The sequence below is a fragment of the Tripterygium wilfordii genome, chromosome 4 (genome assembly GCF_013401445.1).
Source record: "Tripterygium wilfordii isolate XIE 37 chromosome 4, ASM1340144v1, whole genome shotgun sequence".
NCBI lineage: Eukaryota > Viridiplantae > Streptophyta > Magnoliopsida > Celastrales > Celastraceae > Tripterygium > Tripterygium wilfordii.
This window is the reverse complement of record NC_052235.1, coordinates 5,644,390-5,669,410: the sequence shown is the minus strand read 5'-3', so window position 1 is coordinate 5,669,410 and position 25,021 is coordinate 5,644,390. Positions and strand designations below refer to the sequence as shown.

The following is a 25,021-nucleotide window of genomic DNA, read 5'->3' as shown; positions in this document are numbered from 1 at the left end:
TGTCAAAGGCGACAAAGCCTTCACAAAAAAGAGAATCTCACCACCTACTCTCAAATCCTACCATTTATTTATTTTTTTCTAATTTTAAAAAAATAATTTATGTGCCCACAGTAACTCGAATGATTGGAGGGGATCCCTATCCCTCTCCAGGTGGAAAGTAGCCAACCAACCAAACAAAATAATAAGATTTTTTTTGTACTACACAACAATTTTAGACAAATAGATACAAAAAAAAAGGATTAAAAAAATATATTACATAATTTTATTTAAATTGTGATGTGGTAAGGATTTGCATTTTAAAATATATTTAATGGTCCCCTTTTGGCGTTTACAGTATTTTAAAATAAGAATTATTAACTAGTTGTTTAGCATAGAAGTGGTATACGACTCTTGTTTCTCGATTTTGAAGGCAGACGTGAAGTTAATTATTTGGCATCAAAAGGGTAAATTTGTATGGTGTCATTCTCGATTATAAAAAAAATAATTATTTGATTGAGTTTTTTTTTTATGAATATCGGATACTTGGATCGATACATTCTTTAAATATATGGTAAATCACAAGGTATTAACGTGAAGAATTGAACTTGAATAATGATTAGAAGAATTCCAATGAATTCGACCAACCCTGAATGGTTAAACCATGCCCAAGTTGTGATTTGTGATCCCAAACTATTGTATAGCTTATTGCATCTCTACAATATCAAAATTACCCTTCCTAACCACTAAATATTCCTAAATTATAATACTAATTCTGTTAAACTAATGTGTGGTGGACCTTACATGTCCATTTTGTCCTTTTGGTCAAGTAGACGACTTTTTTTTTTTTTTTAACATCCTATTCCTATTGGCCCCGGAACTACTTGGTCCGTCTGGGGCCTTGCTAGGCCCGGCCCAGAAACTCTTTGTGGGCTGGGCCAGGACTTCCAGCCCATAAAGGCTGGCCCGGCCCGTTTGCGGCAATTCTTGCCCAAACCTGTTTGGCAAGATTATTGCTCAACTCCAGTCTCCGGTGAAATTGGAGCCGGCGATAAGCTTGAAATCATCGTCCTCATCATCCATCCTCTACCCCACCATTCGTCGTCGTCGTCATCAAGTTTATCATCATCATCTCCGTCATCCTTAATTGATGTCAATGTATGGATTGATCATTATATTTATAATCACAAGCAGTCGGCCATGGATTTAATGTTAGAGCTTGACATTCAAATCCAATTTGCATATTATTGATATCAATCAGTACTCGATAGCCTGTCCATATTGCCATTACAATACTTGCTAACCAAAGCAGAAACAACACAGAAAGCCAAAGAAACATACTTCAATCACACAGATATATAACTTGATTCTTGACTTGGCTGGAGAAGCTCGTTCAGATGAGTAAGATTTGAAACAAGAGAAGCTGCTTTTGGGTTCATACCAAATCTACTGACATGCGCGATTATATACATTTTGACAATGTTCGGACTTTTTGGGGTTGTTTGGATCTGGAAGACAAGGATGGTAGGATTTGTCTTTCCCACAGTCGTTCACTGGGGTAGGATTTTTGCTGCCTTCGGTTAGAGCTTGGAAATTCAAAAGCATACGAAGCATTCTGTTGGTTTCTGAGTCCACCAAAAACTCAGAATCTTCAGACCCAATGACACATTCGTGTACAGAGCCATTGCAGGAGGTGCTGCTGCTGATGTTGATTTTCAGTGATAGACTAGTGTTGATGAACAGAAGCAGCATGACTAAGAGGATTACAGAGTAGAGGGTCATCCCACCACGAAAAGCCATTTTGATCGGATTGTACTGAGTCCCAAGAGTGAAGTGTGTTCTTGTCTACAAGTTTTCTCAGCAGAGATGTTGATAAGGTTTTTGCTTTCTTGGCCTTTTTCAAGTGAAATTACTCAAAGACCCCAAAAATCATTGCTAGGCTTTTTGGGTTTTGGCCACCGACGAACACGATACGATTGTCATGTGGACGGCTGGACACAATAGTTAATGCCCCTTGCTTTTTTACAATCGTCACTTTTCAATTTTACGTGTAATAAGGGCATCCACAGTACACTTGTGCCCACATTCAAAACACATCAATTCTTGTGCAATTATCAATTTAACAAGTGTTACATTTCAATACACCTACAATTGACACACTTGACTCAACACTCCATACTCTTTTTCTCTCTCTTCTCTCTCTTCCTTTCCATCACCTCTTTCAAAGCACTCCAAATATGGAGTTACTACAAATTTTTATGTTTTGGAGTGTCAAAATGTGTTAATTGTAGACATATAACACTAAATTTATCAAGAAAGTATGATTTCAAGCACCCTAAAGAGCACCCATTGTGGATGCTCTAAGTGATGAATACTTTTCAAAAGGGTTAATTATACTTTTCGTCATTGAAAGATAAACGTCGTTTATTTTTAGCACCAAACGATTTTTTGTTACAAAGTTATCATCAATTGATTCAAAATAAGACATTCAAGGGATTCGATCATAATTGCTATAGTAATGGGCAGGGTCAATGCTTAGGTGGCAAATAGTCAACGATTGGATGCTGACGTGGCACTTGGCTTCCATCTTCCTAATCACAAATCATTTTCAGGAAAAAAAATCAATAAAAATGACGTCATTAATTCTTTGCCTCTCTCTCATCTACTTACCTTCCACCCTCTCATCTCTCTCTACTGATTCGGCAACGCAATCACTAAGATCATGCTCAATTGATAATTATTTGCCAGACATGGCTTCAATAAGCCTACTTGCAATATAACCCACTGTCTAGATAAAAAAAATAGCTCAAGGAATCAAATCTCTGAATCTAGGTTTCAATCCAAGCGTGGAATAGATGAGAGAGAGGCCAAGTAAGTATCGATTTCAGATGACCTGTTCAAAATCCACCTCTGTGCAGGAGGGAGAGGTGACGGCAGTGGAGTGAACTCCTAAGACACTTGGATCCATGGAGATTATTCAAAGAAATATATCAAATTCAAAGAAATACAAATTGGTATCAACAACTTTGTTCCAAAATAAACCAAATTCAAAGAAAATTAACGTAACGAAGATGATAGGTTGATTGGGGTTTCGGGCGGAGATGAAAATTTTTCGCTAGGGTAAGATTTTCAACGGAGATGAAGAACGGTTAGGATTTTATTGAAGAGATCTCGCTTCTATGAGAGAGAGTTGCAGAGAATTTTTTTCATGGCAAATTATTTTTTATTAATAATCTAATTGGAATTTCCATGTCATATGTCAAATATAAGGTTTATTGCCACATAAGCATTTTTTACCAATAATAGTTAAATAGATGCCACGTCAGCAAAAACCCTGCCTAATTTTGAAGTAAATCTTACCGAATTCCTTATTTGTCTCATTTTGAATCAATGGGTGATGATTTTGTAAAAAAAAAATTTTGGGTGTTAAAAATGAACAACGGCTTATTTTTCGATGATGAAAATGATCCTTTTCATAAAGAAAAAAAAAGTGATCAATACTAAAAGGCGTTTACTACCGGGTCATCCCTGCTCATTTTTTAAAAAAAAAGAAATTAGAGAGAAGAAGAGACCTGCTTGGGAGGGCACGTGGTGGTCGTTTTCGGCGACATTTGGGCCGAACTTCACATCATTCAAGCTAAATAATACAAGATTTTGGAATCCACTTGCATATTATTGGACTCGTGGCAATATCATCCAAAACCAACCTTCTCAATCAAACCCAAAAAGAGGAAACCCTATGCTAACGACAACTCAGGAAAACAAACGAGCATGATCAACGACGATTAGTCGACTAGGCATGCCCCGCACGGCACGGGCACGACACGACTAAGGGCATTTGCAATGGTAAATTATTGTTGGGCCAATAAAGATGTTGTTTTTTGTTGATGTGGTTGCATTGGAAAATGTATTTTGATGATGTGGTTGTATTGAGAGACGTGTTTTGTTGATGTGGTTGTGTTGAAATTGTGTGTTTTGGTGTAGTTTTGTTGGGGACAATATGGATGCATTAAATGTTGTTGGCCTACTTGTTGAGTGAGAATGAATAATGTATAGAAATTTGTGTTTTGTTGATGTAACTATATTGGGAGATGTGTTTTGCTGATGTGATTGTATTGGGAGACGTGTTTGGTTTGATTTTTTATGTAATGGAGGTGGAACCGGGTCAACATTTTTGTTGCCCCCAATAAATAGGGCACCATTGCAGTTGCTGTAATCATCTTCTAGAATCCAGGGAAAGGGATGAAACTGGGCTTCTTGAAGTGCCCGAAATCATCTCCTTTGTCATACAAGCCAAGCCCAAGCCTGTAATGGGCCGCCCTGGTTGGTCCGTCCTACTTTCACCCCTATTTAAAATAGACTCTATTGGGTATTGGCTTTACATGTCAAGACTTCTTGGTCTTCATGGTCATAGACCATTCTTTACGAACACACAGTCGACGTACACGGAAATTTGAAAGAAAACTCCGTCACTTCTGAAATGTACAACTGACCTCACAAGTCAAGTCATGCGTGGTCCCTAAAACCACAAGTATCTAACACAAAAACTCGCCAATAATGCTCAATCAATTGGATCTCTCAATTTGCTCATTTTTCATCATCATCTGATTTCAACGATGAACTCCAATCCATTAATCCTTATGATCACTCTCTGCTTCTTCTTCTTGCTTCACCACCACATCATTACCCCTGTTTCCGGCGACTATCTTCCTGTTGAAAACATAGCCCTCGACTGTGGCTCCTTCACCAACAACAATTTTGGCAGGCTCTGGATTGGGGAATGGAATGTTAACATATCATTTTCGGAACAACAACACGACAGTTCAAGAACATCTAGTCCAACACGACCCCTCACTCAAATCCCAAGTGTCCCGTACAGTACTGCACGAATTTCTCGCTCAAAATTCACATACACATTTCGTGTCATTCCAGGGCCCAAATTCGTTCGCCTTTACTTTTCTCCAACAAATTACGACCCAGATTTCAATCGCTCAACGGGGTTTTTCTCTGTTCAAGCTGGTCGTTTTACTCTGCTCAATAATTTCAGTGCTGCCCTAAACGCAGACTCGCTTGGGTTACAAGGATTTGCGAGAGAGTTCTGTTTGTTTGTGGAAGATGAACGGAATTTAAGCATTACGTTCACTCCAAGTCCTGACATTTCAGACTCGTATGCTTTTATTAATGGGATTGAAGTTGTGTCGATGCCCGATTATCTTTATTACAGTGCCGAAAACGGCACCGGATTCAAGTTTTTGGGTCTGGAGAACCCTTATCGGATCAAAGACGACGAGGCACTGGAGTTGATGTACCGTATAAACGTCGGAGGGAATGATATTTCTCCGTCAGATGACACCGGGTTGTACCGAACCTGGTCTGGAGACGATGAGTACTTAACGGATGCTCGTCCAAGTGCTCTTCCTGTCAACGCCAGCATCAATCTTAGCTTTGAAAAGATACCCTCTTATGCTGCTCCGGAAGCAGTGTATAAAACCGCGAGGACAATGGGTTTGAACAAGACTACGAATCAGAATTACAGCATAACTTGGGAGTTCATTGTAGATTCTGCTTTCATATACCTTGTTAGGCTTCATTTCTGCGAGTTTCAGATCGACGTAACACATGTCGGTGACAGAGTGTTTGAAATCTTCATAGCGAATCAAACTGCAGAGACACAAGCAGACGTGATTGCTTGGACTAATGACGGGTCGAGCACGAGAAATGGGATTCCGATTTATAGAGATTATGCTGTGATGATTGGAAATAAAGGAAATGAAAAGAAACAGAATCTGTCGATCGAGATGCACCCGACTCCAGAATGGCGAACTACGTACTCTGACTCTCTATTGAATGGTATTGAAATCTTCAAAATCAGCAGCAACGCAAATCTTGCCGGGACCAACCCGGACCCGGTTCTGAAGATCCAACCTGATGTGGTCCTCCCGAATCCAAAACCCAAGAACAAACGAGTGACTGTAATTGCCATCGCTGCTGGTGTAATCGCCGGAATGGTTGTTTTCGCCGCTGTAGCGTTCTTGATATTCCGGCGCAGAAGACTAAAAGTCAAGGGGTCCGGTTTCAGCGATGGCGATTCAGGGTGGGCTCCACTCCCACTTTCTTCTACTATGACCAAGTCAACGAAGACCTGCGACTCACCTCTACCGTCCGATCTTTGTCGCCACTTCTCGCTCTCTGAAATCAAAGCCGCGACAAACAATTTCGACAACGTCTTCATTATTGGCGTTGGAGGCTTTGGTAACGTGTACAAGGGTTTCATCAACGGTGGGGCCACCCCAGTTGCGATCAAACGGCTGGATCCGGGGTCTCAACAGGGGGCCCACGAGTTCAAGAACGAAATCGAGATGCTCTCCCAACTTCGTCATCTCCATTTAGTCTCTCTGATTGGCTACTGTGTCGAAAATCAGGAAATGATCTTGGTCTACGATTACATGCCGCGTGGAACCCTCCGTGACCATCTCTACAACACGGACAATCCTCCTCTTCCGTGGAATCAACGGCTAGAGATTTGCATAGGTGCAGCACGTGGGTTGCATTACCTCCATACAGGCGCGAAGGACAAGATCATTCACCGTGACGTGAAGACTACGAATATCTTACTGGACGACAAATGGGTCGCAAAAGTCTCCGATTTTGGGCTTTCTAAATTGGGCCCAACAGATGCTTCCGACAGCCACGTCAGCACAGTAGTGAAGGGTACTTTCGGGTATTTAGACCCCGAGTACATTCGTCGTCAACAGTTGACGGAGAAATCCGACGTGTACTCATTCGGTGTCGTTTTACTCGAAGTGTTGTTTGCGAGACCAGCAGTACAGAAGGGGAAGGTTGAGAAGAATCAAGTGAGCCTGGCAGTGTGGGCCCAGGAGTGCTTCCAAAAAAGGACCCTTGATCAGAACATTGACCCGTATTTAAAGGCTGCGATTGCTCCTGATTGTCTGAGAAAGTTCAGTGAGGTGGCAGTGAGTTGCTTACTTCGTGATGGGATCGAACGGCCGTCGATGAGCGACGTGGTGTGGGGGCTTGAGTTTGCACTGCAGTTGCAAGAGGGTGCGAAGGAGGCTATCAATCTTAGTGGGGCTCACAGTGTCCATCGCCAGGGACCCACCAAAGAATCGTCAATGGAAGAAGATGAAATTAACAGCAATGACATATTTAGCAGTGATGGAATACTGGGTTTTGATTCCAAGACTAGCGGAGTAACGACAACAAGCAGCGACGACCGTCACAGTTCATTGAGCGACAATTCGGAGAGGATGACTTCTGGTGCCGTTTTCTCTGAGCTCGTGCACCCAGAAGCCCGATAATTAGCTAGCTAGCCCATCTATGTTTCTAGTAAGCGAAAAAGGTTGGAACATGTTCTGGTGTAAATATGAAGAATGGTCAGATTCAACTATGTGCTTTTGATCTTTCCTCTCCTTTGTCCTTTTGCCTCAACTAAATGATGAATAAAGAGTCCTTACAATTATTCCTCTAATCTAATCCATACAAAACAAAATTCTTCAACAGTTGCTTATAAATCATATTCTCTAAATTTCTTTGGGATGATTTGAGGAATCAGCAACAAGAAATCTGCTTTAAAAAAGACCACATGACTAAATACTGACTTGGGTTTCCGAATTCATCATTTAGGACCAAACACTACATATACATCTAGAAAAATCTTAGAGGAACACTGATGCCTGGGGTGGGTTATGGTCCTGCAACTACATCCTCGACCTTGAGATTATTGTCCAATTGTAGAAACATTGAGATAATCTTTCAACCAACACCACCCAGTTGTTCCTAACTCGCTTATGAACAATGATAATGAAAGCGAGATCCTAAAAACTATACAATGACTATCTATGCTGCTAACAAACCCGAAGCCCGTAATGCTCAAGTAAAGAAAGCCATCGATCTACTACCAACTTCAAGCCATATGCATCATCAAGAAGGCCTTACAGATCCAATTGATGGCAGATCGTATTTTTTATGTCACGCATTAGAGGACCAATCTCAGCACCTGAAAATAGATTTTTTTTTTTTTTTTTGTGAGCGGATCAGGTAGTGCTGCATTGAGAAAAACTATGAAAAAGTTAATTCAAACAGAAAACTAGAATTCAGATAATGCATAATCATGTCAAATAGAGAACGGGTTAACAACAAAAAATATAAACCAAGATTCCTGATTGTATTGGATACCGGTATACCACAGACATAGAATAATGGACAAAGTAGAGGCTTGCCTTACCCACCTAGCAAGCTTTCTCAAGAGCCGAGGGAAGTATAACTGAAACTGCATAGTGACCAAATTCCACAACATGTATATTCCATTGCATCCATAAGGATTTTTAAAAAGTTACCAATTAAATTAGACCTTGCATTCATATTTTTTTTTACATAAATTATTTGGCAGCACGATTTACATGCAGATTAAGTCCACCTTTAGAATGATTAACTAGAATTTTCATCTATGTCAATTTCAATGCTCAGATGCAACTGACGAGAAATCATCCAAAATCGAAACTTTTAGAGAAACTTGATCTCACTCTTAGAATAGTGAACAACAGAGAAGACAATTCAACAGCCAAAGACAAATCAAAATGACTAAGGAAAAGAGGCCAGCTCCTCCATTATTTTGGAGCCCCACCTCTCCTCCAGTGCCATCAACTGAACAAAAAATGCCATAGCAATGCTGTTGTGATCACCTGTAGCTTAATTTGACACCTTCTAAACGTCAAATGATCTAACATCTCTGCATTACCATCTCCTGAAAACCTCAATTTCGTCGTCTAATCCTTCCCATAATCACCTCTCTCAAGTCTCAGCAGAGTTCTCTTAGTTGCCTTGGTCAGCAAGAGAGATAATGCAAAAGAATACGATGCCATTACACCTGCCTTGTCTTTTGTCAATAAACAGAGAGATCAAGTGAAATATATGCTGATAGAAAGAGTTTTTCCATTGGAATTCTTATATTCCTCTTGATCTTCCATGTAATTTGCTTCACCCAATATGAAGAGGCAAAGCATGCAACAATTGATCTTTCCAGTCCAGTCTTCTTCTAGTTTCTTCTCCTACACCACATGCCTCACCCAATGTATGAAGAGGCAGAGCAAGACCAGTTGGACAAAAAGAAACATAAAGCTAGCTATCATATGGGCTGGGCCCTATGGTCTTACCAATAAACTAATACATAATTGTTAATATCAGCCTCGGCTGACCCAGGACTGACCCGGGCCAGAAGCCCAGCTTGGGCCTACCGAGACCAAAACCTGGCCCAAGCCCGAAGTCCTTCTCATAAGCCTGTTTTATCTTAGTCCAGGCAGGGCTTGGGTTGCTATTTTTTGTCTCAAGTCCTACCAGAAACCCAAATGGTCAATTCGAGCTTGGGTCCTAAATTTCCGATTTGGTCTAAATATAATGATCCCTAGAATGAGAAAATGAGCGGCACGCATGTCGCGCGAGAGAGAAATGGGTCATCGTGTGTGTGACGTTTTAAAAACTTCTGAAAACTTTTTCTCTGTTTTTAAAAATATATTAAAAAAAAAACATGTTGTGGGTTTTCATAAAAACCAAAACATTAAATACAAACAAACACAATTTTTTAATTTTATTTTCTATTTTTAAAAAACCAAAGTTACATCAAACCGCACATAAATTTTTAAGATGAGGTTTGTCCATTACTCTCAACCTCACCTGGGAATTGTGCTTCCATTGTTTCTATAACTTTTGTAAGTTACAATAATTTTACAAACCTAAAACAAAATAATTCACGGTAAAATCAATACATCTTATGAATAAGAAAATTAATGTGGCCAACTTAGAGAGGGCTATAAAAAACTCTCAATTTTGACAACAACGTTTTATATTTAGATCAAGTGAAGTTTTTGTTTGTTGGGAAATGGTGAGAAAATCTCATGTTGATTATCTCCTCCTTAACATTCTTGCAATCACAATCATTTCTTTAGCATTTCATACAAAAGCACTGAGAACGGGTCGCTATAACTTCTATAAAATTCTTCTTCGATGGCCCGAATCATTTTGCAATACTGGCAATTTTACCTGCGAAAGACCGATAAGTAATTTCACTATTCATGGACTTTGGCCAATGTATTGGGGAGATCATTCAGTACCTTCTTATTCTACTCAAAATGGATGCACTCGTACCATACCAAGACTTCCAGATGAAATTACGGTGAGTATATACATGATAAATTTTCATATAATTATGATTTCTTCCTAAATCATGATTTTTCTTTTCTTGTTTCTCTTGATGTTTATGCCAACAGAGAAGACTATTAGTTTCAATACTACTTGATATGGACAAATATTGGCCCAATGTCAAGTATCATCGATACTTTGCACAAAACGAACACTTTTGGCAGTACGAATGGGAGCAACATGGGATGTGCTTTGACCAATCTAATTATCCAATATATTATTTCAATACCACCTTAAATTTGATAAGACGGTTTAATTTGCTTGATCTCTTGATTACAGGTAATTTTATACTATTCGTGTTAATATTATCTTTCACAATAATTTGATATAGCAAACAAAGTACGTATGTTGTTAATTAATCTTTGATATAATGAAACAGGAGGTATTATTCCGAATAGTTATCATGGATACGATGTTTCTTCTATCGCTGATATCGTTGATAACTTTTTGCAAGTGCAAGTTGAAATTCGTTGCAACGAAGACGATCAAGGATTGATACAATTATATGAGATTGCAATATGCCACCTTAGAAATGATACTCTTACACCATGCCCTTATCGGTTTACTAATTGTGGGGAATCTGATCATGAAGAAGTTCGATTCCCCAACCCTTTTAGAAATATTTGAAATTTCTCTAAAAAACTTAACCTAAACACAAATATAATGAAGAATTATGGGTCTAGTTGTAAACTTACTCCTTAAGTTTTGAATTGTAATAACATAGCTTCAGCTATCTTAGGTTTTCCCTTTCGTTTTTTGTTTTCTTCCCATTCTCTTGTTTTTTGTTTTTTTTTTTTCTATATAAAAAGACAAGTGCAAGTGTTTTTTTTTTCTTTTTCCTTTTTTATGTTTCTTTCTCATTGTCAACTTGGGATTGCGGAAAAAAGAAAAAACCTTCCTAGGTATATATGTATAAAATTCTTCATATCTCAATGTCTCATATGTTTGAGGGGGTGTGCTAAAAACAAATTTGTGAGATGTCATTTTGATTATATATGTCTTTATTATTCTTCCTACTTGGCAATATTCTCCAAAACATAATGATGACAGCCAGGAAGAACAGGAGGCACCCAAAGCAGTCAAAGAACAAAATATTAGACTCTCAATTCCCTTTCTTTTCTTTTCTTTTCTTTTTTTTTTGTCTCTACTACCTACATTTTTATATTTTTATGGTTGTGAAGCAACAGAAAGAAAATAAACAAAAGAATAATATGCATTCAAACCCATGGCCACATAAAATTAACAAAAAAAAGATCACCAATGAGAACAAACATGACCCAAAATAAAATTTAATGGTGTCATATCCACCCAAAATATGACCTCATTTTACACCCAAATCTATATGGCGTATGGAATAGTTATTAATTATAAACACACATGTACGACCCACTAAACATCCACACTTCACATTGATTGGAGGGTCTTTCAGGGATCATATTTTTTGGATCTTAAACATTATCCTGTGCTTATCTATTCCAAACTTTTTTTTCGGAGAAAACAAACTTGATTATGAAATTTCCTCCCAATGGCTAATGTTTTATAACTTCGAGGCCCGGCCCGCAAAGTTAGAAAGACAGCCGGCCCAGCCCACCAGTGCGGCGGCCATCTTGTGGGCCCACAGGACAACTGTAAAAAGAAGAGTAATATTTGCAGCAGAGGGAGGGAAGGGGTTATTAGGTTTATAAACTATAACAAAGAAGGTTGAGCGGTGCGGGCAAAGATGAGCAGCCGTAGGCGTGGTCCGCCCAAGCACCAGAACCAATTCGCCTGGAAGCCCAACGCCGGCGTCAAAATAAACGAAACCGTAACAATCATTCTCATTTTGCTTCCCTAATCGAGCGTTAAAATACAGTCGTCGTTGATTTCTTCTTATGCTTTGTCTATAGGAAGTTGGAGGGAGGTTGAGGCCATTGTCAGATATCACCGGAGTGTGTCCTCGATGCAAAGAACAGATCGACTGGAAACGCCGTTACGGCAAATACAAGCCCTTGAAAGAGCCTGCCAAATGGTATTGCCTTCCTAAATTCTTCTACTTCAAAATTTTTTTAGCAAGAAATATACTTTCAATATGCAAATAGAAGCCAACAATTTGGGTGTTATTGGGTTTCAATGCCTTTGCAGTCAGCGATGCTCAAAACGCAATGTTCGTCAAGCTTATCATAATATGTGTACAGGTTAGTTTGTGACTCTACAAGGGATTTCTTCTTTCTAAGATTTAAAAAAAAAATTGGTTGAACAAATGTATTGTTATTGGTTGCATATTGATGGGATAAAGGTTGTGCAAAGGAGCAAAAGGTTTGCGCAAAATGTTGTAGTAGTGTTGATCGCATAGTTGGAAGGTTAGGGTTCATACTTTAGTTTCTGGGATTGTTTGTGACCTATTTTTGCTCATGTATAATATGACTGATTCATTGGTTGGTTTTGTGTTTTAGGGACTCTGAGGAGTTGGAGGAAGAACAAAAGATGCTTGAGGAGGTTTTTTCCCCCCCTATCTATGTTCTCTTTCTACTTGATTGTGGTTTACAATTTTGGTGTAAATTGGTAGAAAGTTAAAATGTACATCGGGATTAATATGTGTGATTTTCTTGCAGGCAATTAAGAATGCCCGTGAGAGGGATAGAAGAACTCTGCTTCGTACTGTAAGCTTTCTTTAACCTCCTCAACTTTCTTACTGTTTATGACATATTTACATCTTTTGTTCCTTTCTATTTAATCTGGTGTATTAACTGGACAAAGATTGTATAAATTGTGTTATGGTATGAATTTTCATGATCACTTTTGGGGGCCTTGATCTAACCTCCATTTGACTTGGTAAGCATCTGGCTTGAGAGAGTTTCAGTATTATGTCTATGAACTTACTTTAAAACGATAAGGTGCGTAAATGAGAGGGAAAATCACGTATAGCCTTATTGATAATCTTAAGGTTCTTCTTCCTCATTGGTAAGTCTTGAATACCTTCCCATCTGTGCTTGTTATGGATTTCAGGCTTGAAATGGGTGTCTGGCTCAACATTTATTCTATTCAGCATGGACGTTCTATCATCTGTTTTACTGTTCTATATCTATTTTTGTTGAAAAGTCTTGGTTTACCTTTACACTAAGCTGATACCTGTTTGCTAATGTGCACAAAATTATTTCTACTTGTGCATTGGGAGTTGGGACATAGGTATTTGAATTTATGACCATTATTTTGGCCGAAGAACTATTTGGAGTGAAAAAAAATACAGTATGTAAATAATTCAGTGGACATTTTAGAAAGGGAAACTACTTTGTCAATAGCAGCATTCTCTTTGTTTTGAAAATCTCAACACCATTGTTCCAATCGCTTGTGACAGATGAACAACAGGAACTCCAAGAGCTCATCAAAAAGCTCAATCAAGCAAGCAAATAAGGTTCGTGAACTGTTTCCCAATGCATCTCTTGAGGAATATGCCGCACAAAACAGAGTTCACTCTGCCAATGATGGCAATATTCGGAGTCCTGATTGTGTTGATAACGATGATCATGACAATGAAGAAGATGATGATGAAGAGAATGTCAGTGAAGAAGGGCAAGAAGAAGCTGTAACTGACGACGAGGATGACAAAGAGGAGGATGAGGATGTTGATGAAAATCAGGAAAGGAGGCGTGTGTGTAATTGAGTGCCTGTAATTGAGAGAGGCACTACAGTTTTTACAGCGGCTGGTTTGTACCGCTGATTTTGTTTATGTTTGTTTACAGATTTGGTGACATCATGGCTTTTTTGACAGCATGGTTTGATGGTGTTTTGAAATACATTCATATAGTAATCCAATGATTATGCTGCCTTGAGGTCAAGGCTGTCAAAAGCAAGAATTGATTCATCTGTATTAAAAAATATGCTCATACCTTTACATATGCAACCACCCTATACGTTTGCCTCATTTTGAGGATCTAATGTCCTAGCTGTTGCCACAATCAAAAAAACATGTCCCAACTGTTGCATCAGCCACCCTGTTTATGAGTAATCAAGAGGTAAAACTGCAACGGCCTTCAAGGGCTCTAATTGATTCAATTTTATCCTGAAGCAGAAAAAAGGGTTCTAGGGCATTAAGTTCCTAATCTCGTCCAACAAGTCCTCAATTATTATAGTGTAATTCAATCGCAGTGATCACAGGTTGGCTCCAACTCAAGGAATGCAACTGATCGCACAATATCAAAGTTGTGTCTTGAGTAAGAGATGCTAAATAATCATTCTGAATTCTAATGCATACTTGCTGCAACCACGTCTTCCAAGGTAAACTGAAATCCAGTCAGCTCCAGACCGAAATCTCCAAAATCCAAGAAGCAAAAACCAGCAGTTGTGGGGGACTAGCATCACATCAAGTCATCAACTCATCTTTAACACACAAGCGCTCTGAATGGGAGGAAACATTATAGCTTTAGGATGATTGAAGGATTCAACACAGCAGATAATGCAATCAAGTACTTGGTAGATCATATAAACAATAGCTTCACCACATAATTCTACCATTCCAAGCATCATATACAGGGATAATCTTTATACAAAAGGAAAATCATATTCCACCAAAGAATTTTATATCTTAATAACAAAAAGAGTTAGCAATTAGGGCAACTTTTTTGATATGGTATGATGCACTTACACCTCCCCCCATACGTAGATGGATAAATCGCAAGCTCCATTAGACAAGAAAAGAGAACATCAGGGGATGGGGATTTTGGAGCAAGGCAATGGGCAATGGCATTCCATGATGCCCTTGATTCATTCTAGGAGCATTCCACATTACACAATTGAGTTCATATGATAGCAGAGCACCTGAGTGCATCTACTTTCCCTAAATTCTAAGAACACGTGCTGTACTAAAATTCAGTGTGCATATAAGAAGTTCGTTGTTCAAGTTAAACTACAATCACCAATGGGCCCATCAAACTTTAATCAGAACAGTTTTGGTGGTCCATTTGAAGAGAAATAATAAGAAACCCGCCTTAATCAGTTTATGCACTGCACTTGAATTTTAGGAAAAGCCTTAGAACTCTTTTTGAACAACAATGCAACCCAATTGAAAGAAGCCAAATATCAATTAATGATCATCCAAAAGATTACACCGTAGAGTAGAACAAAAGGAAAACAGTACAATACATAGGAAGTTGCATATAAAAGACAAATATAATGATCTTCCCTAAAGCCTAGAATTTCATATTCACATTTCCCAAAGCAAGGATCCCAAAATTTTAGATAAAATGAACAGGCCATCCATGGCAGCTTTATGGTAATAGTACCGAAAGGAAATATACACCCACACACACACAGCTTAACATAAATCTTGACTTGCAATCCACCTTCTGAATGCAAAATTTGAGACCAGATAGTAAAAATGCGAAAGAAACCAAGGAATATTGATATGTCATGTTCCATTTCTAGTAAAAATAAATGAGACTCAGAAATGATAGAATGTAGAGAAAAAATCCTTACTCAAATATTCATATGATAGAATCATTGAGGTGCCCCATGCTGACATGCTGAAAAATCTTGGACCCAACCCTTTGTATAAACCCATCCAACCATCATCTGCAATCAAATTTTTAACAACTTGTCTTACAGAATGTCTCTTCTCATGCCCCATCACCTATAAGCAGAGTCAGTCGATTAATTACACATAACATACAAGAAAAAAAGGTTGGTCAAATGCCCTAGTTCAAAAACCCTACAAAAACTATTAGCTGTAGAATCACAAACCTGTATGCGAAAGAAAACTTTCCAACTCTCGTTATTGGGAGGAAAAGATCAAAAGAAACAACAAAGGTAACAAGAAAGGTAAAGCAATATCAACTATACAATTCATGAACATGAGATGAACACCAATAAGCACCCCCATTCCATAGGAAGGACTTAAATTCAAGTTGAAAGAACCCAAAAGGACAAGAGAACGAAAATAAACAACAAACACCTAAAGATGAGAAAATGTTTAATGGTGAACTTAGAGCTCGTAGCTTTATACAGAGATCAAATGGTGAAGTAAACATTACATAGCTAATAGATGTAGCCTTCTCTCTCTCTTTTTTTCTCTAAATATTTGCATTACAGCCAAGGTGCAAATGCAACTCTTTATATGCATACAAAAGGATATCTTTAGAAACAAGATAAAAGAGCCTAAAAGAATTTAAAGTTTAAACACTAAGAGAGAGAACAAAATAAAAGACGAAACATGGACGCTAATAAAACATAAACAGGAGAGGGGAATTGGATTACCTATTTCCCCATTTCTATAAAAACAACATCCACAGGATATGGTTTACCACTAGGTTTTACGGTAGAACACCCATTGTTACGACCACGAGATCAAGGTTTCAAGTCCACCCTTTCCCAACATCCAGAGGATAACATTTTTCGGTTAAACCAACAATTGATTTGGGGCAGAATTTTGACATTGGATAACTTATAAAAGAAAGGCTTCCAATTGGCAAACAGATGTTGTCTCTGTAATTCTTAACAAGAATCTATAACCACCTACTGATGCATTGCCCCTCGTCTAAAAAGCATGGTTGGTCGCTTTGAATCTAGTTGGTATCAACTGGTATCATGCCCCACTAAGGAGACGGAACTTGTAGCCTGGACAAACCTGAGCACCAAGAATGAGAGAAGAATTTTTCAGATGCTTCCTATGTCTATTGTTTGGATGATCTAGAAGGAGAGGAATTGACGGATTTTCAACTCAGTAGAGTCTGGTTTTAATAGCTTCATAGACTGCTGGTTTAGTTGCCTTAAACCTTGGAGTACCTTCGTAACAATGTTCTTGCGGCTGTGAGCCTTGCCACGGTGTAATCTCTGGTTTGCACCTGCTTGGTGCCTCAATAAAATTTTTCTTTTTAAAGAAAGAGCTCATAATCTTTACAATTTGATAGGGGCTCAATTGGATTGCAGCTGTACTCCAGACACAGAGTTACAAGATGTAAGTTCACATTGTTACAGTTACTAGAGCAGAATAAAACTAGAATACTGAATACGTGAACTACCATTCACACTATGACATATACAGCACAGCAAGACCTTGTAACTAGAGTGACTTGAAACCAGAATGCAGTAATTGAAGGAGATTTTTCAGCACTTGAAACACTTAAAAGTAAAAGAAGCAGCTATTTAAAGTCAATAACATTTCAGTTACCTGTAAGCGAGTCTTAATGGTGTCCAAAGGGGTGGTTATGGAGGATGCAGTTGCACCAGCAATAATTCCTCCAGTTGCTTGAACTAGCACTATTTTCCACTGGCTGGGAGGATGTTTCTCAAGGTCAGCACCATGGCCCAGAAGACTGCCATTAATCAGATGGTAAAATGATGAGATTTGCATTTTGCAGAGAAAAAGATATGAGCAGTGTGCCACAACATATATTTATTATCCTTATAAACTGAAACTTTACATTAAACCGCATCCGGAGTCTAGTAATGATGTTTGAAAGGAATAATGTTCCATTACAGTTGGCAACTCCTCACTAAGGGTATAGAACAGTCAGGAGAAGAAAAGGTTCAGTACCCTAAGGGTGTTAATTCCTCTAGAAAATCTGCAGATAGAAACTTCTCATGAAGGACATGGAACAGTCAAAAAGAGCATAAACTTCAGTATGCTATGGATGTCAATCTCAAATTTACTTCTAGGCAGAAACTCATCATGAAGGACATGGGAAAGTCACAAGAACATCAGTTCCAGTATCTTACAGATGTTAATTCCAATGATTTTACCTGTACACAGAAAGTCCAACCTAAAACTTGAAACCAATAATTGCCCTATCATAGAACAATCATTCCCTTGGTAACTAAGAGCTTTGGATGTATTGTGGCTTGATAAGAAACTAGTAATGGAGTCTCACCTCCAGACCAGGGTTTGGCTTGAACCATAACTTGCCCACCATACAGCACTAGAAGGGGAATAAGTCACAACAGATAGACCAAAGCCCCTGTATAATCCTCGGATGCCATCAGCCTTTATAATCTTACGAGCAACATCCAGACCTCCACTATACTTTGCATGGCCCGCATATCCTTGCACCATTAGTTTTTGGCTAATCTGAACAGTATTTATCATAAAGATAGATATTAAAAGAAACTGAAATTAACAATTCTTCGTTTCCAAATTGCATTGTTTGCTGAATTTGTGTGAGCACAACTCAGGATTATGGGGAAAAAAAAAACAAAACAAAAGCATCAACATAGAACTCTCGCATGCAAATAGAAACCTTAAATTATGGAAAACAAGCAATAAGCTTCCCATATTATATCCATCTTAGTTTTATGTATGCAGGTACGAGCAAGTTTGTCAAAATCAGGATTTTACATAAGATCAATGGGAGACCGACGAGAATTGTAAAATCATAAGATTTTACAAAATTTGAAAATAAATGTAAAATAACTTGTTTCTATACAAATAATTAACATAATATAATATTCTATAGGTAATAAAAAAATTAAAATATGATTAATATTTACTTATGGACATGTCAATATGATACAAAATTGTTATTTTCTAAGACCTCCAAAGAACTACGAAAAGCAAGAATCATGCTGCAACTTGTATTTTATTTTCTCAATTCTAGATAAACTATGCATAAAAACAACCAAGAAAACTATTGGTATCCCAAAAAATACTGTTTCATAAACTAGTGTTCATCTTTGTTCCCAAAGCATGCCACACACTTTCAACCCAAAAGACCCAATTTCTCAAATAGATTAAATACATCTGACCAAGTTAGAGGAGTCATAGAATGCCTTTATGAGAACGCGAGCCACATACCACATCAATCGGAACAAACACAGCTTGAGAAGATAATGATGCTGCCATGCCAGCAATACCGTTTGCTATGGCTGACTCGGTAGTATCAGATAATTTGAATGGTTTCACCAGCTTAAAAGCCGCCACTTTTGTAGTCTCCAAAGTAGTGAGAAAAATAGTTCTGGCAGGAATTGCACCAGTGATGACCGTGCCAAAGCCTCTATAGAGACCAGAAATCCCATCTGTTCTCAGTATGCCTCTAATGACAGAATATGCACTTCGTTCAGCTGTGTCCTTTGAAGCAACCTGAAGCCTGGTTTTAACAACAGAGACTGGGTACAAAGTTGTTGTAACGCCAGTAAAGATTCCGGCACCCAAAGCATAGAACTTAGTCTTATCGAGCCTGCATATGTATGTGTTAACAAGCAAAAAATGATAACATATTCAATAGGCTAAGAAAGAAGTGCACAACTTGGACAACATTCGAGGATTTTTTCTCTCTACAGTAGAAATAGCATAAAAGATAAAACTATCAAAGAATAAGATGATATCAAATCTATGGAAGAACTAGACAAAGATTTAGAAACAAAATATCAGAAAGTTACTCAATTTAATGAATTTATTATGACATTGGTTCTCTTTAAGACCCCTGGCCTTTTTATATTGATTAAGAATATTACTTCATGGCTCATTCAAAAAAACCCAAAAAGAAAAGAAAGAAATTAGCCTATTAGCCACATTGGACATCACAAGGCCTACACTTCCATTATTTCTAAACTTATATTATGTAAGAAGCCCCTTTGTGATTTTTCACTCTCTGCTTATAACAGTACACGGTTTCTTAGACTGGAATTTTAAAAACAAAGTTTTGGCATCTGAAGTAGAGCATTGCAATCAATAAACTTCTTATGCTTAATGGCATGCAAGAACCTTTTCTTGTGACAAACTAACAATAGAAACGGAAGGGTTTGAAAAACAAATAACTTGTACACAATTATAAATGGCTGGAAGAATATCTTGAGTCAAGAGTGTAGCTTTACGAAGGAGAAGCCACATGATGGATTCCAACTAAGTTTCTCTTATGAATTCATGTATCTAACCCCAAATTATTCGAGATAAAACCTTTTCGACTCTGATAATAGTGATGATTCTCTGGAGTCAAGTCGAGAAAATAAAATATCAAATTATTGAATTCAGTGAACAGGACACAATAGTCTCCTACATAGAAACTCAATAATTATCATATGGCATATCGGTTATACCAGTGAACCATATGCCTAATGATTTCCACCAGCACTGAGTACCTTCTCCCATCAAACAGACATGGTGGGGTTGAAAACTAAATAACATGTAACCAACTTTAAGAAGCAGCATAAGTCTTTCGAGTCAAAACAGAAAACGAATCTCAATCTATAGGATTTCATGGACTGGCGGCCATTACGTCCAACAGAGAAATTTCACCATCATCAAAAGGCACATTAGTAAACACAGTCAGAGATGAACGTCCAGGTAAAAGGAAAATCCTTTCCTTATGAATCATGACAATTTGGACTTTAATCCTTTGATAATCACAAGAAGCTTCTTTATAACCACCCTATGCAGTATCGTTCTTATACATGCAATGGATTTCCATGGTTCAGTAGGTCAGCTGTCAACCCCTTTGATACATGCTGGGTTAAGCTTGTACGTGTACAGTCGTAAACCCCAATATATGTCAGATAGAGACGCCATGAGGGACCTCTCCACATTATATTGAAAACACCATCATTTTCAGTTTCTGTTATCCACCAGTCCTAGTAAAAAATTCAACCCAATGATCATCAAACCAATTTCCTTAGACAACCACTCTATTTTATATTTCTCTTGCCTAGGCAACGATAGGCTTCTAAATTTTATTGTATCTGGTTTTTAATTTTTGTTTTGAGCTCATGGTACCATCACTATTACAATTGCATTATAGTTCACTAATTAAATTTCACTAAAATTAGTTTTCAAAATAAAATAAATAAGCTGCGAGAGAAAGGGAAAGATCTTTTGCCTTTTAGAATTAAAAACTCAGATAATCACTATAACCATTGGAGATTAAGAAGTGGTGTCATGAGGGGTCTCCTGAGGCTATGTTAGATAGGATGACAGTCGAAATGTAACATCACAGTGTATTGGATTGGCTGAAAGAGTTCAAAAGTTTGGGGGAGAAAACTTAAAGTCATCTTTTCCAACATAATCTCAAAATACTACGGTTGCAATGGTGTTTGGGCAGTGATGGCGAATTACAGATGCCAACTTTCATAACTTGGTTAGCGGCAAGAATTTCAAACTAGGACCTACAACTTGATCAGTATCATCTCTACAGGAAAACATAATATCTGCATTAAACAATTGATCAAGATTCTCCAACAACAGGCCAGTATGAACCTTATAAGGTATTGTATATATGTGTAATATAAACTGTCCACAGGACCCAATCTCCAATGCAAACATCTATCCATTCTAAAGATTCTACTACAGAAATGGCCAACAAATGATAATCATAAATATCTCCCTTTAACGACCATCAGAGATGTTCTCTCTCTCTTCTTTTAAACCCAAAAAACGACGAAATTATTAGTTGGACAGTTTATTGATAATATTGGAAAGTTGAATCACCGGAAATTGCAATTTAAATCCTTCATTCCTCTTATTTCTCTTCATTTTCTCACTAACCAAACAGAAATGCATACAATAAAACTACACAGCAAACAAAAAAACCCCAATGAACTCAATCAACAAAAACAAGAACACCGTAAACAAAATTTGGCAATTTAAAAGTCATTATGAAAAGAATTTAAAGAAAATAGAGCAACAAAAATTATATTAGTAATCACGATTCGTACCTGTCCCAATTAATCTCGGCCAGGCCGAATGACTGAACTCGTGAACTAGGCGTCTCCATCACCATGGACTAGGTCTTGAATTGAAACACCCGTTTCAAGATTCAAGAATGCATTATCTTTCAGACATCGATGGATCTTTGGAGACCTTTATCGTTTTAGGGACTCCGAACTGAAATGGCGAGGAGACTTTTCTTACGCCGACTCGCGTTTCAGGTTACTCGGAGCCGACGTGTTGATCGCGATAACTCGTCATTTTACGTAACCTCTTTTTTTTTTTTATGTCATAAACTCATAATTAATCGTTCCACGTATCCCTAACATAGGCCCAATGTATCGGGCCAGGAAGCCGGCCCGAGCCTGACCTGGACCAGACTTTGATCAGTTTTAGATGTAGTGGGCCAAGCCTAAACGTCGACGTTGGGCTTAATTTTTCATTTGCTATTAAAATTGATTATCAGGGCCCAAGGGTCCAACCCCTCTTTTTTTAATAAAAAAAGGAAAAAAGATAGAAAGATTCGAAACCTAATCACCATGATTGATAAAAATCATTCTTAATCATTCCAACTTGTGGCCCGAGCCATCTCTATTCATCAGTGGCTTTGCTTATTTTCATATCTGGGTTTAAATAAACTTGATCAATGAACATGAAACCATGTGGGGTTAATATAACTTTTGGTAATTGTAAGATGTCCAAATTTTCATTTTGGTCATTGAAAGAACAAACATTCCAAGGGGGTACTCAAAAATTTTAAAACATTTCAAAATGGTCACTTAAAATTATAATATGTTTCATTATAAGAATTATCACAATGTTCAAATGTTTCAATATGATCACTAAAAATGACTATAGTGAGACATTATACAATTTTGGGTGATCATTTTGAAGTAGTTGAACATTGGGTGACCGAAATGAAACTTTGGCATATTTTAATGACAAAAGATTATATTAACCCAAACCATGAGCAATACTGCGATGTTGTCCTTTATTTATTTTTTTCATTATATTAATTATAATATCTCCCATAAACTTGCACGAGAACTGTGGTTTGAAATATTCAATGAAAGCAGCAATCCCACTCCCACTAGAGAATTTTGTTTTCTCAGTCTCCATACATTGGCTGAACAAATGATTTAGTGGTGCAAGTTCACTTTGCACGTCGTCGGTGGAATGGTGCCAATTTTAGGTACATGAAGGGCCAAAAGACCTCGTCTATGAGTGCAACTAAGCCACACAAATGTTTTTTTATGAATAATATTGATTTTAATATTAGTTATTTTTAGCGTGAAGAATGATTGGAAGCTTCGTGTTTCACTGGTAACAATAACTTTGTAGTCACGTGACGGGTTTTGACTCAATCATATGTTCAAAAGACAATTTTAAATGGGTAATAGCACTTTTGGGAATTAAACAATTTGAGCTATTTCAATTCGGAAACCCATTTTTTAAACATTTCAAATTGGGAATCGAAAATTCGAATTGTTCAAACTTAGTCACTCGATCAGTGTTCAGACCCTTTGGGCAGTGAAAATGTTTATCAAATTGTCTGTCTGAAAAGGCAGAAAGCTGCCTGTGTGGGTAGTTTAAAATAAATTTGAATTTTCAATTCTCAACTTGAAACGTTTGAAAAATGAGTTCCCGAATTGAACTGTGTCAAATTATTCAGTACCCAAAAGTGCTATCACCCCCAATCTTAAATAATGTCGTTTATTATAAAAAAATAAATTGAAAACTTCAACATGTTGAAAATACAAGTCAAGCAAATGTCTTTGACTAACAAATATGTTGATCACCATCACTATCACTATCAGTCTAGAATTGCAGACTTGTATTGTTGTAAGAATAGAACGACAAGTCTTGTTTTCGAGCCGTTTAACTTTCGTTACGCGTATAAATTGTCAAGTACGTTTGCACATATATGTTCCACTCTACATCATTGAAAATTCGAGACTTTTGGAAGATTTATGATTTCTCTCGGGGAAAATAGGTAGTTTTTCATCATTTGTCTTATGAAATATATAAAGAAAAAACTCCTTAAACAAATGCCAAAGAAATTAAGAGTTCCCCTGAAACTTTATTTAACCACTTGGTGATAAACTAGTGATGAATCTCTATGAGGCCAAACGATATGGATTCGGAAGATTATAATTTTGATTTATACTAATAACAATATCTTTATGGTCATACGTTAGGTTTTGACATAATTTACCATGACGTCATGTGCAGGCGCAAACCCCAAGCATAGTTGAAATTGGGTTAGTTGATCCCACTCCAAAAAAATTACGTTAATGTTATAGCAAATTGTACATATATTTTATAAAAAGTTAACATTTTGCTCCCATTGAATTTCAAAAATTTACCATTATCTCTAACAAGTATAAATGGGACCCCACTCACGTTAAACCTTATGTCCGCCCCTAATCACGTGAAAAACTTATATGCGTGCACGTCTGACAACTCAAATTTTGGTTCATATCAAATGTTGAAATGACCAAACTAATATTATGTTGTTCTGGATTTTTTTTTAAAAATGCACATCTTAAAAAATTGGAGTTAGCATGCTTTTAGTGTAATTGTGTTCATGAGAAGATTACATAAACTATATGGGAAATATATGTATTTTTTCCCCTTAAATACGTTATGGGGAATATTGCAAGAAAAAGTGAAAATTCACATGCATATTGTTTTAATTATAAAAGGAAACTATAAAAAGCCAAAATAAATGGCGAAATTAAATACTTACTTTTAGTCAAACACTCCAACCCAATCACTCTTTTCACTCTCTTCCCAAAAAAAATTCACTATTTTCCCGCGGAAGGATTCTACTTACACGTGTCCCCGCAATTCACTCACATGAATCTCCCATTGTACTAAGTTGTCTCCGTCTGTCTGTCTATGTTCGAATATTCATTTACTTTATTTGTCATAATTTATTTTTGCCTTTAATTTGAAAATATTTTAATTTACTTATTATGCACACTCACCGACACCAAAAAAACCCAAATAAATGAAATAACAATTACCATTAAATTAATTATTGGATTGCCTGTTTATATTTAGAGAAGGCAATTAACACATGTATATGTTTATTTAGCCAAAAATAATTTCACATAATTGAATGTTAATTTTGGTGGTTAAAAATCACTTTATCGCCTTAATTATTTTCCCAAATTTGAATATTAGGCAGGTATTGCAGCCAAAATTTGACTTTCATGAGCA

At 37.3% G+C, this 25,021-nt stretch overlaps 4 protein-coding genes across 4 annotated transcripts; 3 read left to right on the top strand and 1 right to left on the bottom strand.

Moving 5' to 3' along the window:
- Positions 1–4,410: 4,410 nt before the first annotated feature.
- Positions 4,411–7,465, top strand: LOC119997145 (receptor-like protein kinase FERONIA). The gene has a single exon (XM_038843978.1). The coding sequence runs from the start codon at positions 4,593–4,595 to the stop codon at positions 7,293–7,295; it is 2,703 nt and encodes a 900-aa protein (XP_038699906.1). The 5' UTR covers positions 4,411–4,592; the 3' UTR covers positions 7,296–7,465.
- Positions 7,466–9,871: 2,406 nt separating this feature from the next.
- Positions 9,872–10,818, top strand: LOC119996842 (ribonuclease S-F11-like). The gene is made up of 3 exons (XM_038843634.1): positions 9,872–10,165; positions 10,260–10,470; positions 10,571–10,818. Exons 1-3 carry the CDS (start codon positions 9,872–9,874, stop codon positions 10,816–10,818), a joined length of 753 nt encoding a protein of 250 aa, XP_038699562.1.
- A 1,036-nt stretch (positions 10,819–11,854) lies between these two features.
- LOC119997126 (uncharacterized protein C9orf85 homolog) lies at positions 11,855–14,018 on the top strand. Its single transcript, XM_038843942.1, has 7 exons — positions 11,855–11,995; positions 12,078–12,199; positions 12,313–12,365; positions 12,467–12,530; positions 12,624–12,666; positions 12,783–12,830; positions 13,526–14,018. Exons 1-7 carry the CDS (start codon positions 11,912–11,914, stop codon positions 13,829–13,831), a joined length of 720 nt encoding a protein of 239 aa, XP_038699870.1. The 5' UTR covers positions 11,855–11,911; the 3' UTR covers positions 13,832–14,018.
- Positions 14,019–14,272: 254 nt separating this feature from the next.
- Positions 14,273–22,058, bottom strand: LOC119997125 (solute carrier family 25 member 44-like). The gene is made up of 6 exons (XM_038843941.1): positions 21,805–22,058; positions 18,953–19,334; positions 18,033–18,229; positions 17,333–17,477; positions 15,643–15,796; positions 14,273–14,565 (listed from the first exon to the last, which is right to left on the bottom strand). Exons 1-6 carry the CDS (start codon positions 21,867–21,869, stop codon positions 14,531–14,533), a joined length of 978 nt encoding a protein of 325 aa, XP_038699869.1. The 5' UTR covers positions 21,870–22,058; the 3' UTR covers positions 14,273–14,530.
- Between the last annotated feature and the right edge of the window lie 2,963 nt (positions 22,059–25,021).

Bases quoted from the DNA above. Each gene is read 5' to 3' on its own strand.
- LOC119997145 (XM_038843978.1), top strand. From the start codon at position 4,593: ATGAACTCCAATCCATTAATCCTTATGATCACTCTCTGCTTCTTCTTC.
- LOC119996842 (XM_038843634.1), top strand. From the start codon at position 9,872: ATGGTGAGAAAATCTCATGTTGATTATCTCCTCCTTAACATTCTTGCA. The intron at 10,166-10,259 runs GTGAGTATATAC...TTATGCCAACAG, and splicing joins GACTTCCAGATGAAATTACG to AGAAGACTATTAGTTTCAAT. The intron at 10,471-10,570 runs GTAATTTTATAC...ATAATGAAACAG, and splicing joins GCTTGATCTCTTGATTACAG to GAGGTATTATTCCGAATAGT.
- LOC119997126 (XM_038843942.1), top strand. From the start codon at position 11,912: ATGAGCAGCCGTAGGCGTGGTCCGCCCAAGCACCAGAACCAATTCGCC. The intron at 12,366-12,466 runs GTTAGTTTGTGA...GATGGGATAAAG, and splicing joins TTATCATAATATGTGTACAG to GTTGTGCAAAGGAGCAAAAG. The intron at 12,667-12,782 runs GTTTTTTCCCCC...ATTTTCTTGCAG, and splicing joins AACAAAAGATGCTTGAGGAG to GCAATTAAGAATGCCCGTGA.
- LOC119997125 (XM_038843941.1), bottom strand. From the start codon at position 21,869: ATGGTGATGGAGACGCCTAGTTCACGAGTTCAGTCATTCGGCCTGGCC. The intron at 19,335-21,804 runs GTACGAATCGTG...ATACATATGCAG, and splicing joins GCCGAGATTAATTGGGACAG to GCTCGATAAGACTAAGTTCT. The intron at 14,566-15,642 runs GTAAGGATTTTT...CCTCCCATTCAG, and splicing joins TCTATCATATGAATATTTGA to AGCGCTTGTGTGTTAAAGAT.